The 16,619-nt window shown below is 44.6% G+C and overlaps 1 protein-coding gene and 1 long non-coding RNA gene across 3 annotated transcripts in view; one reads left to right on the forward strand and one right to left on the reverse strand.

Annotated features, from left to right (window-relative positions):
- The window catches only part of MBLAC2 (metallo-beta-lactamase domain containing 2), an 11,765-nt gene extending 1,140 nt beyond the window's left edge, over positions 1–10,625 (forward strand). Inside the window, exons 1-2 of one of the 2 annotated variants that reach the window (XM_014936867.1) lie at positions 11–476; positions 5,175–10,625. In XM_014936867.1, the coding sequence (XP_014792353.1) occupies positions 32–476; positions 5,175–5,563 (834 nt within the window). In that variant the 5' untranslated portion in view covers positions 11–31 and the 3' untranslated portion in view covers positions 5,564–10,625. Of the gene's footprint in view, positions 1–10; positions 477–5,174 lie in introns of those variants that run through there. The other variant, XM_014936869.1, reaches the window with a different exon arrangement.
- An 894-nt stretch (positions 10,626–11,519) lies between these two features.
- LOC106885043 lies at positions 11,520–16,526 on the reverse strand. The gene is made up of 2 exons (XR_001411372.1): positions 16,472–16,526; positions 11,520–12,484 (listed from the first exon to the last, which is right to left on the reverse strand). It is a non-coding gene; the product is annotated as an uncharacterized LOC106885043 (long non-coding RNA).
- Between the last annotated feature and the right edge of the window lie 93 nt (positions 16,527–16,619).

A 16,619-nucleotide genomic window follows, 5' to 3' on the forward strand; every position in this document is an offset into this window, starting at 1 on the left:
TCTCCCGGCGGTTGAGAGCGGCGGCGGGGCCATGTCGGCGCTGGAGTGGTTCGCCCACAAGGCGCTGGGCGACGGCATCTTCTGGATCCAAGAGCGCTTCTACGAATCGGGCAACCGGGCCAACATCTGGCTGGTGCGGGGCTCGCAGCGGGACGTGGTGATCGACGCTGGGCTGGGGCTGCGCAGCCTCCCCGAATACCTGCGGGCCGCCGGCCTCCTACCGCCGGCCGAAGGGCCCTCTCCGCGGCCGCTGCTGGCCGTGGCCACCCACGTTCACTTCGACCACTCGGGAGGGCTGCAGCACTTCGAGGAGGTGGCGGTGCACAGCGCCGAGGCGGCGGCCCTGCTGCGCGGAGACAACTACGAGGCCGTCACCTGGCTGTGGGAGCGGGAGGTGGCGCGGCCGCCCCGGCCCGGCTGGCGGGCCCGGCAGTTCCGCGTCCCCCCGGTCCGGCCCACCCGCCTGCTGCAGGAGGGTGAGTGGGGCGGGAAAGAGGGTAAAAAAAAACCTTTCCAGCGCTCGGGAGCCGAGAAACGGTGCTTAACCCCCCCCCCCCCCCCCCCCCCCCCCCCTGTTCACGCAGGGTTTTTATTTTGGGAGAATCACAGCAATTAGATCAGAGGGATGATCAGAGGGATGATCAGAGGGATGGAGCACCTCTCCTATGAAGACAGGCTGAGGGAGCTGGGATTGTTCAGCCTGGAGAAGAGAAGGCTCCAGGGAGACCTTGTAGCAGCCTTTCAATACCTGAAGGGTGCCTATAGAAGAGCTGGGGAGGGACTCTTTGCCAGGAAGTGTAGTGATAGGACAAGGGGAAACGGTTTTACATTGGAAGAAAAAAGATTCAGATTAGATCTCTGGAAGAAATTTTTTACTATGAGGGTGGTGAGACACTGGAAGAGGTTGCCCAGGGAAGCTGTGGCTGCCCCATCCCTGGAGGGGTTCAAGGCCAGGCTGGATGGGGCCTTGAGCAACCTGGTCTGGTGGGAGGTGTCCCTGCCCAGGGCAGGGGGGTTGGAACTCAATGATCTTGGAGGTCCCTTCCAACCCAAACCATTCTATGATTCTATGATTCTAATTAAAAAGTGAGCGACTAATTGAGCACCCCGGGGTTAGCCCCAGGCTTCTAACAGTACGGCGGTCGGTTCTTGGCATCTGGTCACCCTTCATTATTTTGGATGTCCCTGCCCACGGCAGGGGGGATTGCAGCTAAATCGTCTTTAGGGACCCTGGCCCAGGCTGCCCAGAGAAGCTGTGGATGCCCCATCCCTGGAGAATCCCATCCCTTGAACCCCTCAATGCCAGGTTGGAGGGGGCTTGGAGCAAGCTGGTGTGGTGGGAGGTGTCCCTGCCCAGGGCAGGGGGTGGGACTGCATGGTCTTCAAGGTCCCTTCCAACCCAAACCATTCTATGATTCTCTGATTCATAAACTGTCAAGGCATAGTGGCGTAAAGAGCAAAGCAACTTAATGAAATGCGTAGTGTGAAGAAGATGGATTTCGGTTTCCAGAATTGACACACATACAACATTTACAGAAGTGCCTTGTTGCAGATAAAATCCATCTAGTCTCTCACAGGCAGCAATGACTGGGTTATTTTGGCAGCAAACAACCCAACTGTACAATACAGCGAAGCAAAAGTTAAAGGGCAGCTGTCTGACAGGCAGGAGACACCTCTTGCAGGGGAGCTAAGTCTCTTGGCTCTATTAGGACATCCCACATATGTGCTTGGAAACACAGAACTGAACTGAATTGACTGAAGGCTTCAGAGAAGATTAATTAATTAAAATCATAAAATCATAGAATGGTGTGAGTCGGAAGGGACCTTAAATCATCCAGCTCCAACCCCCCTGCCATGGGCAGGGACACCTCCCACCAGACCAGGTTGCTCAAAGCCCCATCAACATCTGAAGCGACATTTAACTACAGGAAATCAAGAGAACTTTAAGTTGTTTTTCTTTTTTCTTTAAAAGAGGGGGGAATTATAAAAAAAAATATAAAAAATTGTAAAAGAACAAGCATGCGACATCAGAGTTTCTAAGATAACGTCCACTGAGACATGCTGTGTGGAAGTGGCATGGCATCTCGGTGTGTGTCACTGCTGTGGGGTGAGGTTTTCCAGTAATGCTGGAAATACAGAGTGTGCGAAGGGTGATATTCTCTTTCAGTCCAAAGCTGCAGCTCCTGTGTGCACATTGCCTGCTTCGTTCATTGAGTTTTTGCATAACCTTAATCTTACCAGACCTTCCAAGCACTTTTCATTTCAGCTGTAGTAGTTAAAATTGCATTTACCTGTCTTGTGCCTTACCATTTACTGTTTTCCTAGTCACTTGTATCTTCTAAGACACATAGTTTCCTTCAGCTGACCCAGACCTTTTTTTGCTTTAATTCTGCACATTTCCTCTTTAAATTTTGCATGCCACATTCTGTTTCTTTGTACTTTTTTTTCAGTGCCAGGAGCAGTTTGAAACCCACCAGTAACGTCACCTCCACTGTTGTTTCATTCACCAATACAGGCATTTTCTGCACAGTCTTCTCTATTAGGTCATGTCTATTCCTTTCTCCTAACAAGCCTTCATGACATTTCCCTGAAAGAGAATATTGCTAAAAATTCTCTCTTGATTATTTTGGAGCTAGCTGCTTTTGCAAACATAGGAGTCCTTTCCCCGGTTGAGCACAGCACAGTCAGACAGTAGTTTTAAGTTTAGAGTTAAGTGCCTTTAGGTTTGCTGAGTCTTGAGTAAATTAGTGGCATGTCTCTGGTGTTATACAGATCAGTAGCTTTCTGATTTCTTATACAGTAGAGTTTTGGTAACCTTTTCTTTTTCTCCTTGGAACTGGAAATGCATATTACGGTTTTAAGCATTGTTTTGTGATGGTACTGGATGTTACTTATTTTAGAACTGCTTCACGCAGTTGTTAAGCAGCTGCTTCTGAGGAGATTGCTTGTAGGTCTTTCTTCCCTACACAGTCCTATAGTTTACTTATTTGCCACCTGTAAATTAATGGGGTTTTCACATTTTTAATTAGCTGGCATTACAATTTAAAATTAACAGCAAAGTGACTTGGCCTGTTCTCCATCCCTAGAGTGACTTTCAGCTGAAAGTACCAGTTCAGTGACTAGCACAATGAAAAGGCATTCACGTTTAAGACGGCAAAAAAAAAAAAAAAAAAAAGACTTTATGTTAAGAAAGTTCTATTTTTATATATCTGCTTGAATGAGACGAAGAAAGCATCTGGAGGCCAGTCCTGGTTCTCCTCCAGCAATTTATGTTGTGTCGTGTTGTTAAAGGAGAAGTCACTGCCCGAATATTCACAGACATTGAAGGGGTTGCACACACCACTGGGTGTCTGTCACTGCCAGGACAAGGGTCCCTTTGCAGCAGGTGACCCTCAGGAACCAACGAGTGCCCCTTCTCGCTCCTTACAAGTACACACGCACTCTGGGGCACACTCCCTCTTTTTTCAGGCTCCTCTTTTTGCAGGTTTCCCGCAGCAGAGCCTCAGGCGTCAGATTTTATAAAAACAAGTAACTTAATTGAAAGGCACAGCAGCAAGGTCAGCCGGGGCTGGGTGCCTCCGAAAAGGGAGGGACCTCAAAGAAAGAAATCCCTGGGCATTACACCCTTGCAGTCTCTGCATCCGCCTCTCACATCCTGTTGATTCATCTTTTAGTCCAATGGTGGTTTTTGCTCCGGGGTCTTCTAACACCTTCTTGGGTTCTTTTTGTGTCCAGGCAGGCTGGTCATTGACTGTTCCTACATTGTTGATTTTGAGCCTCTGCTAACGATTGTCACCTCCTTATCTTCTGGGCTATGCTTCTCCTGCACCTGCGCTTGCAGGCAGAACCTCGGGACCTGAAAAGCCACACAGTTAGGAAAACGCTACCAAAACATCACTGTGTTACCCACATTTTTCTTATGCTAAAAGACTAAACACAGCACTGTAGCACCTGCTAGGAAAATTACTAAGAAAATTAACTCTGTTGCAGCGTAACGGCTTCAGCAAATCTCGTTACCCATGCTAAGTAAAGCTAAGCAAACAGCATAAGTCACACCGTATTAAAACCCCAAGTACTTTATTCTAATTAAAATTTATTATTTAAGCTAAACAACTAGTATCTCTTAACAGTTTTGCCTTTCAAAAGTAACAACAGTGGAATTCTAGACAAATTAAGTGGAGCTAAAATTGCAGTTAATTGTGAAGTACTTAGCTTTGCAGGAGACCTGGATTGTATGTGTCCTGTTTGTTTCCTGTTTTATTTTCTCTAACGCCTTTCTTTTCACATCGTTTAGTTTATTAAGGGTGGGAATAGACGCAATTAATACAGCCCAAGCTTATGTTAACTAAAACTGGAAAATACACGAATGTCAAGTGTATCTTTCAGGCGCCTCTTCGGCGCTCAGCAAGAAAAGTGTTGTGGATATATAGTATGTACAATCTCTCAGCCTATGGGTAGGTTGTGTGAGAAACACCGACTCACATCTTAGAATTTAAAGAGGACAAAGTCACCGAAGCAAAGGTTAAAAAAATAATAATTTATTAATACGAAACAGCGCTGAATCGGGTGCACCAAAAATAGATGCACGATGATCTTTTAGCTTTCAGGTATTTTATACCTTTATCCCGGCCGCTTGAGTTTCTGTCTCCCTTCTCATTGGCTGAGAAGTTGGAGCTCACATTCTTCCCGACCGCTTGACCTATTACAGGTTTATTTTGCACTTTTTCCCATATAAGGCACACATACACCTATTCTACGAAATCATTATCCTAAACACGCCTTTGATTAGTTGATGATGCTACACGTTATTTCAGAGTCTTTGCTTCCATCTACTTGGCAGATTTACCAGACTGGTTTCTTTGGCCTTATTGATAATCCCCTACCCTTTGGGTTTTTGTGTTGAAGGCCATGTTCCAGTTTGTTTCTCTTCCCCTAGATAACGCTCTGTGAACAAGGATCCCTTGACAGACCAAGGGCATTTCTGGGGATTGATTGGATACAATTTATTAGACTCTACTATTACTAAGGCTTCTTTGTTAGTACTATCACACTAACAATGATACATCAATTAGCTGAAGCAAAACTTAGCTTATTTCCCACAGTTGTAATCTTTTTCTGGTGTTCAATATACAGGATAAATAATGTGTGGTTTCCTGTAACACGTTTGTTTGCAGGGGATGTGATCAGCCTTGGAGACCGACAGCTTACCGTCATGCACATGCCTGGTCACTCAAGGGGCAGTATTTGCTTACACGACAAAGACCGGAAGATTTTGTTCAGCGGAGACGTGGTGTACGACGGGTCCATGATTGACTGGCTTCCCTACAGCAGAGTGAGTGACTACGTCGCCAGCTGCCAGCGCCTCATGGAGTTGGTGGACAGAGGCCTCGTGGAGAAGGTACTGCCGGGCCACTTCAACATCTTTGGGGCAGAAAGGCTGTATCGCTTAGCTTCCAACTACATCGCGCAAGCTGGGGTTTGTCACAAGGTTTCCACCTGTGCCATGAGATCCCTTGCAAGCATAGCACTTCGCATTACCAATTCCAGAGTCACCTCCTCGTGACTGCCTTTTGTGCCATCTATTCCCCGCTGAAAACCCAAATGGCTTGTGAAAGGGTTGATAGAAGCAGTATGCATTAGTAAAGAGCTGGCAAATTGATACCGATGAGCTGCAAAAATTCCCCCTATTTTGCCTACTGTATTTCTATTTTTATAAAAAGTGTGCAAGCTAGCCAAAGCTACCGTTTTTCTTTCTATTTTTTCAGGGCATGTTTGCACATGTATTGTGATTGAAATAGGTTGGGTTTTTTTTTGTTATGGTTCCGACAGATGCATATATGCCAAAATGAGAGGTTTTACATTCATGCCTGAAACCTTGTTGATGTAGCACTAGGTTTGCGACCATTCACTCAACTCCTGCTCGGGTTTTTGCCTAAAACCCTAAGACAGCTCGTGGTGAGACCTGCTGTGTGCTGGGTCTGCCACCGTTAGGTCAAAGCAAGAGCAACACCTACACAGGACTCAGCGGGCAGAATGTCACCGTTGTCCACCTGCCACTCAGTGTCTTCTGCACCCATCATCATCCCCTGTGTCTTTGCCAAGTAGCTGTCTGGGAGTTCCTTTAGAATCCACTAACATATGGAAATGCTATAGACCAAACTTCCAAGCTGGAAGGTATAGATATATCAGCTTACCCAAAAAGTTCTTGATGCAGATCCAACAGCAGACGGACTGTTGAGGCTTTTTGTGCTTCTCAGTGGGGTGCAGGGGACACCTGCACTGTGACAGAGGAGCAAGAAAGAGCATTCTCACCGTCAGCTAGGGAATGATTCTGCTTATAGGCGTGCAAATTAGGATTAGAAATGTGTAAACTAATGAATTACTATGTTAGACTAGTCCATACAAAGGGGATTGAGCCTTAGCTTGATGTGTTTGGTTTTTTTCTGAAGAGGTCATAAAAGAAACTTTTATTTACAGAGTACATTCTGTAAATCTGAGAGAACTGGGCTGTGACAAGCCTGAAGGTTTTATTTGTGTTTAAAGAGTATTTCTCTGTGACTGGATTGTAACTTGGTTGTTAGTGCTCTGTGGTAAGGGAAAGATGGAGGCTTTAGTATTACCTTGCCCTACTGCAGCTGCTGGATTAAACAGCCAGTACAGTAATTATCACAAAGTGAATGTAACTTGGGCTGTTCACTGTGTGCTTATGAGATGCTTGATGCGTATGTTTTTTATGAAAAGTAAAGTGTGTTGCATTTGACTCTGTTACAAAAAAAGTTGAATATGTTGAGAAACGCTAAACGACATTGTGACTTGCTTATGAAAATTGACTGTGTGATGTTTAAAAGCTGTTGAAATGGTTAGTGTGTGTGTAATTATTATAACAGTCTGTATATACTTAACTTTTTTAAAAGGACACTGTCTTAATATTTTTGTATATAGACATATATACTTTCCTAAAAAGAGGGCAAATGTTTTTCCCAAATTTTAGTGGAGTTTAACCTTATTTGTTTGGCTTTCACTTTGGAGGGAAGCCTTTTGTTGCCCTCTTATCATACCTGTCAGGAAGGGAACCCAAAGTTTGGGCTCTGCCTAAAGCATGGGGGAGTGGAATTCTCCTCAATAGGTATAAAAACTGGTGAAAAAAACAGTTGCAAAATAAAAAAAAAAAACATCTCTGTCTAAAAATTATGCAAGAGAATATCTTATGCAATACTTTCCTTCTTCCACAGATGTCATGGTTTAGGCTGGGCTGGCCATTAACAGAGTGTCCCTCTCCCTTCCCATATAATTATTTCCTTACCTTTCTTAAAAACTTGTTCTGCTGTGTTACCCCACACAGTGGATGTTGTCAATGTATTGTGGGTGCTCCAGAGCTCCAGCCTTCTCCAGTGCAGCCTGGATCAGTCCATGGCAAATAGCAGGGCCATGTTTCCACCCCTGGGGCAGTCACTTCCAGGTGCACTGGATGTCTCTCCAGGTGAAAGTAATCTGTGGCCTGCACTCTGCTGCTAAAGGAATAGAGAAAAAGGCATTAGCGATGTCAGTTGTGGCTAGTTGAGACTAGGATGTCTGTTACAGCAGTGCTTAGCAGTGGTGTGACTTTGTTCAGGCCACAATAGGTTACTGTTAGCCTTCTCTAGGCTAGTCACAATGGGGTGCTTCTCCTATTTATTCCCAGTTAGGTTTTGCTCATCCTCCAGTACAGTCAGTTCTTGAGATCCCCCCTTGACACTGGACAAACAGCGATGGATTCTTCCCCTCTGTGACTGAATGGCAATAAGGTGTCCAATAAACTTGGTTGTCCCCCTCCTCCTTCTGGCTGGAGGCAGGGCCCCTCGGATACTCAGCATAGTACCCACAATTAACAGATGGCTTCACTTGGCTTTTGTAGCTAAATGGGTTTGTTCTTGCACCAGAGAACCGCTCACCATTGATCGGAGCAGCCATCCTCCTGGAAAAACTCGTATTTGTTTTACTTTGCAGCTCGCATATTCATGCCTATAAGGCAGTGCTAGATTTTCCATCCCACTTCCTCGTGTCCTCCCTGTGCTGGTGGAGGTGAAACCACAGGGTACCTCGTGGCATGTTTGTCTCTCTTGAGGTGGTCTCATAGGAGGGTTTTTCTGACAGCTGCAAACGTGGGTCCATGCAGGGGACAAGTGGGATCTTGTCTCCATCCTGGACAGTTTATCAAACAGTTTTTCAAATAATTTCTTGGATTTCTTAGTCATTTTCACAGTTATTTTCTCTGCAGCCACAACAGTGAAGGGACAAGAGAGATTCTTTTGCTGCTATCATACTCTGTTAGTCACTTCATGGACAGCTGGCACATCATGCAGCACCTACTCCTGCACCAAAATTTAATATGAAACACCGCTCTAACACATGCAGGAGAATCGATAATAAAATGATGTTTTGATACAAACAATCATTTCCAAAATCCCTAAACTCTAGTCGAGTCAGCTTGGCACAGAAGGGAGAAGTTACTCTTCCCAAGGTAAAACTGAAAGTGTAGTTAGTAACAAAATCCATTAGGCAGTGCCCAAGGCGTGCAGGCAAAGTTGCTGCCCAGCTTATCCCAGAATAAACCGCAATTGTCACGTTTCGCCCAGCGCTCAGGAACAAACCACCAAAAATAAACACAAAGAAACAAATGAACATTAACACAGCACAACCAGCAGGTTAGGCAGCGTCTCATCAACTAAATTTAAACAAAACTGTGTTAGGACTTGATGTAATACCTCACCAAGAACGACATGATGTGAGCTGTCTGATTTCCAACACCTCAAGACTCTTGAAGGGAAAAATGCGATATCCTCTCAACTGAGCAAGCTGGAATTCAAACAATTTGTCAGAGCCCTGGTCGTGCCCCACGGTGGGTGCGAGTTAATCTGTCAAGGTTTAGGCTGGGGTGGCCAACAAACAAACAGCAGTGTCCCTCTCCCTTCCCAGAAGGGAAGGGAAAATAAGAGAGACTTATGGGTTGGGAAAAATACCTAAAACAGCTTTAATGAAATATTGTCAATAAAAAGAAAAGATAAAAATATTTATAATAATAAGAAAACAGTAAATATAAAAATATAAGAAAATAATGAAATATATACAAATATATACAAAACCAATATCTAGCTCCCAGGATGATGATCACATCACCAGCAGGCACTGGGAAAATCCCAGCTTGGACTCAGCAGCAGATGGGAACTGGATTCAGGAACACACGGATGAGAGCAAAGGCAGAAGAATGGACAGAGTCCTCCTCAAACATCAGCCACTGAAGAAAGAAGCTGACCCCTTTGATCCCTCAGCTTTTATCCCATGATGGAGATGGGATGTAATACCCTGCTGGTCAGCAAAGATGTACAGAAGGCTGGCCCAGGAAGCAAAAGATCTGTTTAGTAGAAGAGGCCCAGAACAAACTCCACAGTGCAGATTTCCTTTTCAGCCTGCTGACATTTGCTGCTGTTTACCTAGCAGTCCAAACGCTGTTCTTGATAGCCAAGGGTTCACAATGAGCAATCACAGACATTAGGTGGCAAGTGGGAAAGTCAGAATGGCTGAAGAAATACCTAGCACTGAAGCTTACAGCAGTTACCTGGATGTAGCCCTAGTATCACAGATAGCCCCACAGTAATTGAATTCCTTCAAATTAGCCATCTGTGGTGTAATACCAGCAGTAATCCTGCTCTGTGCTTTTGTGAAGGCTCTAGGAGCACTGGTGATAACCCCGTGCAGCCACACGGACAGAGAGACCTCTTCTGTCACAAAGCCTGCCAAAAGGTACACCAGTCACTAAAATTTTGGAAATGTTTATTAGAGGAGTGAGATCACGTTGAATTAGCAGTTTGTGTTATACCGCTATTGGTTTGCTTTTTGATCCAATATTAGAAGTCCTGTAACCAGATTTTGTTATATAATAAAACCTGAGCTCCTAAGAGAAGGCTCACAGGAATGCCTATTCAAAATGAAAGATATTCTCCCATCACTTGTTTTTAAATCTGTGCTCAGCTGCAAGATCCTTAAATGTCCATATCACTGTCAAAATGCCCTGTTAAACCATGCTTCAGTCCATAAAATACATGTAGATAACAGCAATTGCCTGTTTTTTTTCTTCCTTGACCAAAATCTAGGGAATAATTTCCTAGCTCAGAAGTGAGCTTTACATGAACATAGCCCAAAATGGGATGTGTTAGTGAACTGCTGCTATAATCTAATTGAAAGTAGTTTTTAAGGGTCTTGAAATATTTTTGTATTTTAAGAAATTCACTACTAGGTAAGTTATATGTCTTAAGTATAAACAACAGGCCCTGACTATTTTTGTTAAGAATTACCAAGTTTTAGTCATAAGAGAATGACAGTGTCCCTTTAACACTGCTTGGATTAAATATTTAAAGCATACATTGTGAGTTTACATATTGCAACATCTTGGGGATCTAGAACTGTGTTTATTTATTTGTAAAATTTAAATATATGTTAATGCAGTTTTTGGTAGACTGGGGAATTAACAAAAAAATCAAATGAGAATGTTTTGATATGTAATTTGTCAAGATATTTGTGATGTTAACAGTTTAGACATTAAAAAAAACCACAGATAACCATAATAAAAAAAACCAAAAACGTTATAATCCTGTGAAGTCCAGTCATAATTTCTAGATATTTTTAAAATTAGAAGGCAAAGAAAGACCATCTTGAGGTCACCTAGCATCACCTTCATGCAGAGAAGTGAAATGGTTCCATAAAACTAGATGTTGCCAAGTCTGCCTGCTCCCACTTCTTCCTGTTTTCCATCACTTTTTCACTTTCTGGTCCTTCAACTGCCCCATGTTTCTGGCCTGCTACCAACTTTTTCCCTCATCCCACATCCCCCGCTGCTGCTTCCTCACTCATACCCAGACTTCTATCTTTGCCTCCCCCTGAATTCTTCCACCCTTCTTCTTCCCCATTTTGAGAAATTGCCTCTTTTCCTTCACGTTATCTGAAATACACTGTCTAGAGCACTGGGTCTGGAGCCCAAGATAAGAAACCCAACAGAGGGAGGGCAGCCCTGTGGCTCACAGGAGGTCATAAATGTCATTCCACAACACCTTACTGTTTAATGGTCAACTCAGACCTTTCTCTTCACATTGAGTCCAAGTCACCCTTTTCTACAGACTAAGCTGTTACTCTTTGACGCAGTGTCAATCTTTTTACATAGCAGAAAAATGTTACTGATCAGCTAACATAAGTTTAAAAGCCTGACATATAAGAAAAAATTTAACACGTTTTTTCCCTCAAAATCTTTCCAGTTTCTTTATTCCTCTTCTAAACTATGTTCTGCAAAACTGTACGCCACTGAAGCTTTGCCAGCACCAAGCAGAACAGAAGCAGCTCATCCTTGCCTTACATGTTTGCACCCTTCCTAATACATCATATTGCTGATTCACATTCATATTTCTGGTCCCTTGTAATCTCCAAATTCTGCTCTGCAGTAAGGGGTCTTCATAATCATGTTTCTAATACACATGGACATGAAACAGTCATTTCAATTACTCCAGTACAACAGCATCTCACTTTATTTTTACACCAGTGAACACCTCTATTTGCCATCATGTGACTATGAAATGAATATGTTGCCACTAAAAAGAACATTCTCACAGACAGAAAAAAAGAAAAGCATCCTTACTGTCTTAGACTGTAGGATGCTATATAGCAGAGCTCAGGATAAGCTTTAGAACAAAGGATGTTAAAGCCTAGTGTAACAAACACCCTGCCTTTTACAAGCAGACATCTGTAGCAGAAGAAAACTAGAAATGGAGATCTGTTAGGAAAGAGAGAGGGAGGTAAGGGTGGAAAAAATATATGGCAAAAGAAGAATTATGAATGTTTAACTTCTAAAATTTAGGTCCAAGAATTCAACCAACAATGCTTCAAGTTATTATTTTTAATTAATACATGTATTACTGAAATCATTAAGCAGAAACTGAACGGTCTAAAAATTCAACCAGATTTCATCCATAATGATTTTTTTTTTTCAGCCCACTCGCTTCCAAATTGAATTAGGAAGAACAGGAACAGACATGATGGAAAAGCAATCTGAAAACACCTGTTAGGTTTTATTTTACGTTTCACATTATTTGAAGCTAAATACTACATAGGGGTCTTGCTGGCAGAAACAAGTGAGGTTATATTTACACTGCACGCACTGGTACAGCACAGGGATATGCAGGCTAATCAGAAAGCAAGCTAGTCCTCCGAGGTGCACAATTAGCCCAAATATCTCCAGTGTGATGATAAATCACTTTACTAGTAGCTTACACATTACTGCTGTGTTGCTTTGTGTAATTATACCTTCAAGTCACTTAATGCTTCCACAGAGTACGTACAGGCAGAATACCCTTTCTCTGCCCATCTCCTATATATTCCTACAGTAAAAGCCATGACGATCTTCCTGCTTGAAGAGCTGCTGAGGAACACACAGGAAGCTGCCACCAGGAACTACATCTCTCTGCAAAGGAAAAAAAAAACCATCTAAATTTACCATGAAAATAAAATAATAGGCTTCATCGGGTAATAATTACAGATTAAAGAAGAAACCCACGTTGTTAAAAGCCTGCTCTTGGCTTTTTTCTGTGCCACCCAAAAACATGGTTCCTCCAACTATTCAGCTTTTATTGGACAGGCCAATCTCACCAATTTAATCATAGAATCATAGAATGGTTTAGGTTGGAAGCCACCTTGAAAATCATCTAGTTCCAACCCCCCTGCCCTGGGCAGGGACACCTCCCACCAGACCAGGTTGCTCCAAGCCCCCTCCAACCTGGCCTTGAACCCCTCCAGGGATGGGGCAGCCACAGCTTCTCTGGGCAGCCTGGGCCAGGCTCTCACCACCCTCAAAGCAATTAATTTCTTCTAATATCTAATCTAAATCTCCACTCTTTCAGTTTAAAACCATTACCCCTCATCCTATCACTACACTTGTGATAACTGATTTTTTGTGTTTTCCCATATATGGCCAACAGTGTCCCAGGAAGGTCACAAGGCAATTAACACTGGAAAGCAAGGGGCAAACAAACAAGCAAAAGAGCCCTGACACAGGGAGGAGGATTCAGGAAGGGTTCCTGGCCAACACATCTGCGACTGTTGCAGAGCTAGATCCAGATGGATGTAAGCCAGCAAAGCCAAGACTGAATGATCCCACCAGTTCTGCTCCTGCCTGGTGCTGGGAACAGATGTACCAGTTTGATCCAGATGAACACAGGAGAACATCTCCTGTCATCAAACTGGCAAGGACATGTGATGCATTTTTGTGCCTTATGATCTGCTGTAAGAGTGACAGGAACAAAGAACAGCCCAACTTGCATGAAATCTACCCAAGCAAAACTATTCCTTTAGACATTCTCGGACTAATTTAATTGACAAAGCAGCTTGTTGCTTTACATCAGAAGATTCTGATATTTCATCTTATTTTGAACAGCCAGGATGAGGTTTGTAATCTCCTGGAACCTCAAATTCAGCTCGGGACAAAGGAACAGTACAGTGGTTTCAACTACTAATGAAATCAGGAATAGAAAAGGCAACATATTCACTCAAAGGGGAGATACAGCTGCCAGACAGCCCCCAAAACAGCTTTCCTATAGCAACATATGAATTTGGAAATTAATTAAAATCTGCAAATACAGCCACTAATAAAGTCTTCAAGTGCAGGCCACAAATAAACAGTTATTTTCCTTATTAAGCTGGCAATACCTAGGTGTGGGGAACATGCCAGTGATATTCTAGTTCATCTACTCTACTCATAAGAGCTAATCTTAAAAGGGGTTTTGCTAGTTCTGAAAATGTAAGGGTTTCCACGTCACAGCTACCATACCCAAAATCAAGTATTTATTTTTAGCTGTTATATTTTGAGCCTATCTTTTCAGTTTTGAATTCCTGGCATCTCCATTTTCTGGGCAATGTGAGCACTGCTACCAGCTTTACTAAATTTACAAACACTGGCATTTTGGTTTCCGGAGCAGAGCTTTTGCCACAGCACGCCAAGAACTTGCTCAGTGAAGCACGTAAGCACCTAGAAGCAGGATCCACACAGCCATCCAGCTTCTACTAGATGGTAGGAAACACACAAGGAGAACTGTATGTTCATTAGGTAACTAAAGGCTAGAGGGAAGTGCTTAGTCAGCCACGCATTTCTTCTCATTAAAGTCATGGCAACCTCCTTGGCCTTGGATGCAAGAAGGCAATTTTCTAGCTGATCTGCTAAGTTTAGAAATAGAGACCTGAACATGGATCTCCAGTTCCTGGAAGCATACCCAGAGGGTGAGTCGGTAGCACGTATTTGAGTCTACCTGCCAGGAACAGCAGGGACAGGGGTGCTCCACAAGAGATGACAAGCTGGAAGACAAGGGCAACCTCAACACAAGCAGGGTTAGTGACCTCCCCATGGAGTGCAGGGAAGGTGATGATAACCGGACCTGCCAGCAGCTCAGTGGCTGCCAACCAACCACCAGCTGATGACTCGGGTTCAAGGCCAGGCCACAAAGTCTGCTCAATAAGCATGCAGGCAGCTCTGTCTGTGACAGCTCAGGCACAGATCAGGGGCCTCTGGGCTGAGCTCCAGCACCAACGTGCAGAGGGGGTGTGGGTGTGAGTCCTGGGTGAGACAGGGCAATTTGGGGCTGCTGGTGCCCTCAGGACCACAACCCTACCATCCCCACGCTCCAGGTGAGCATTCTCACCACTCAGTTCATGCTCTTCTCTTCTCTCCATCCACATAAATATGTTGTACAGAGCACAAAAACATTAATTTGCAGGTATATTTGCTTGTTTGTTTATTATACAGTGCCTACCACCTCGATGTGACCACCATGGACGGACTGCAGAGCTACCAGCACAAACTTCTGAGACCCATCTGCAGGATCTGTACTCAACTCCCTGCTCCAGACAGGGAAAAAAACAGATTTGGAAGCAAACATACAATTACTCAGATGAATGCATCTAATTGCAGACATACTCAAACAGCAAGGACTGAAATGAAAAATACCTCTAATCAAAAAATCTCACTACAGCCCAGGTTGAGGGTCTAACCTGCCAGTAATTCATGCTTTTAGTTACAAAGCTGCCATCTGTTAACAGAGTTCGATTACAAACATCTTACAGTGCCTCTGCTCACTTCATGGAATCGTTGGAGGTGGAAGGGACTTTCTAGAGATCATCTAGTCCAACTCCCCTGCCAAAGCAGGATTGCCTATAGCACATTACCAGCCAAACAAGCCTCATCTCTGCTTGACTTTGCTCAGGAAAATCTTGTCTTGAGCACACCTACCAATTCCAGCTCTTCAGATCCAACAGTGCAGAGCCAGGCTCAACCTGCTCCTGGTCTATTACTGGAAACGTAATAGAGCCTGCAGCTCTATTTACAGGCTGCAGCTGTAAAACACCTTCAAGACAGGCTGTCAGTCCTGAAGGCATCCAGACTGAAATGCCTGAAGACATTCTTCATGAGTCTTTTCAGTGAATTTAGCCAGACTGCTTAGCACGGTATTGGGAAAAGTTTGAACATACACCTGGTAACACTGGATTATGCAGTTTCAGCACTAGTTATAAAAGGGCCTTGTCTGCTCAGAGTATCCCGAATGGCAAGGCACAAGGAACATCTGCTGTGGACAGAGCACCAAGGCAGCGTTCTTTCCAAGTATTTTATCAGCAAGGTAAGTATTGCCCCCACCCAAAGAATATGTAATGTTCACTGATTCACTGGTTTGCAAAGCACTTAAGTATTAATGGCAATGAGAACAGGAACTAGGCATTAAGGCCTTCAGTCTTAGAATCATAGAATCATTCAGGTTGGAAGAGACCCTTGGGATCATCGAGTCCAACCATCTACCCTACTCTACAAAGTCATCCCCTACACCATGTCCCTCAGCACTGCATCTAAACGGTCCTTAAACACAGCCAGGGATGGTGACTCCACCACCTCCCTGGGCAGCCTGTTCCCCAAATTTTTAGGAAGGCAAAGTCAAAATGATACTAGAAAGGCGTGATAAAAATGTTTCCATGTATTTTGAATATTATATCGGTAGACACACTTATGAATCTCGCTCGGCCCCACGTTCCTGAGCTGACCCCATCCTGAAACTGCAACATCAAGTATCAATTCTCAACTGAGCGAGGCCACTTCTCTAAGGAAGCTTCTCCTGCGCATTGCCAAAGAGCCAAGTGTGCAAACAGCGGCCGCCGTGCCCGCTCCCCGGCCCCGGCCGGCCCGTCCGCCGCCTCACACGGCTCCCCCACAGCCTGCCGCACTGTCACACTCAAGATGGCGCCGTCCCACACAGGGCCGGCAGGAGCGGGCAGAGCCTGGGGAGGCGGTAACCGTTCTGCCGCAGCCATAACGCACCCAGGCTAGAGAGAGACGAGCAGAGGCGGCACACAGGCTCTGAGGCGCCCCAGGAACGGGACGCGCCAGGAGAAAGGAAAACTAAACCGAAAAACCCACCGCCATGGCCGCGGTCACCACCCCTCACCTCCACCTGCGCCGCGCGGCATTCTGGGTAACGGACTTCCCTCACGGCAAACCCCGCCCCTCTGGGCTTGAGCGGCAGCCTTCCATCCAATAAGCGAGTCTTTCGCCTCTCGGAGGCGGG

This window comes from Calidris pugnax, unplaced genomic scaffold, assembly GCF_001431845.1.
Source record: "Calidris pugnax isolate Ruff unplaced genomic scaffold, ASM143184v1 scaffold40, whole genome shotgun sequence".
Classification (NCBI taxonomy): Eukaryota; Metazoa; Chordata; class Aves; order Charadriiformes; family Scolopacidae; genus Calidris; species Calidris pugnax.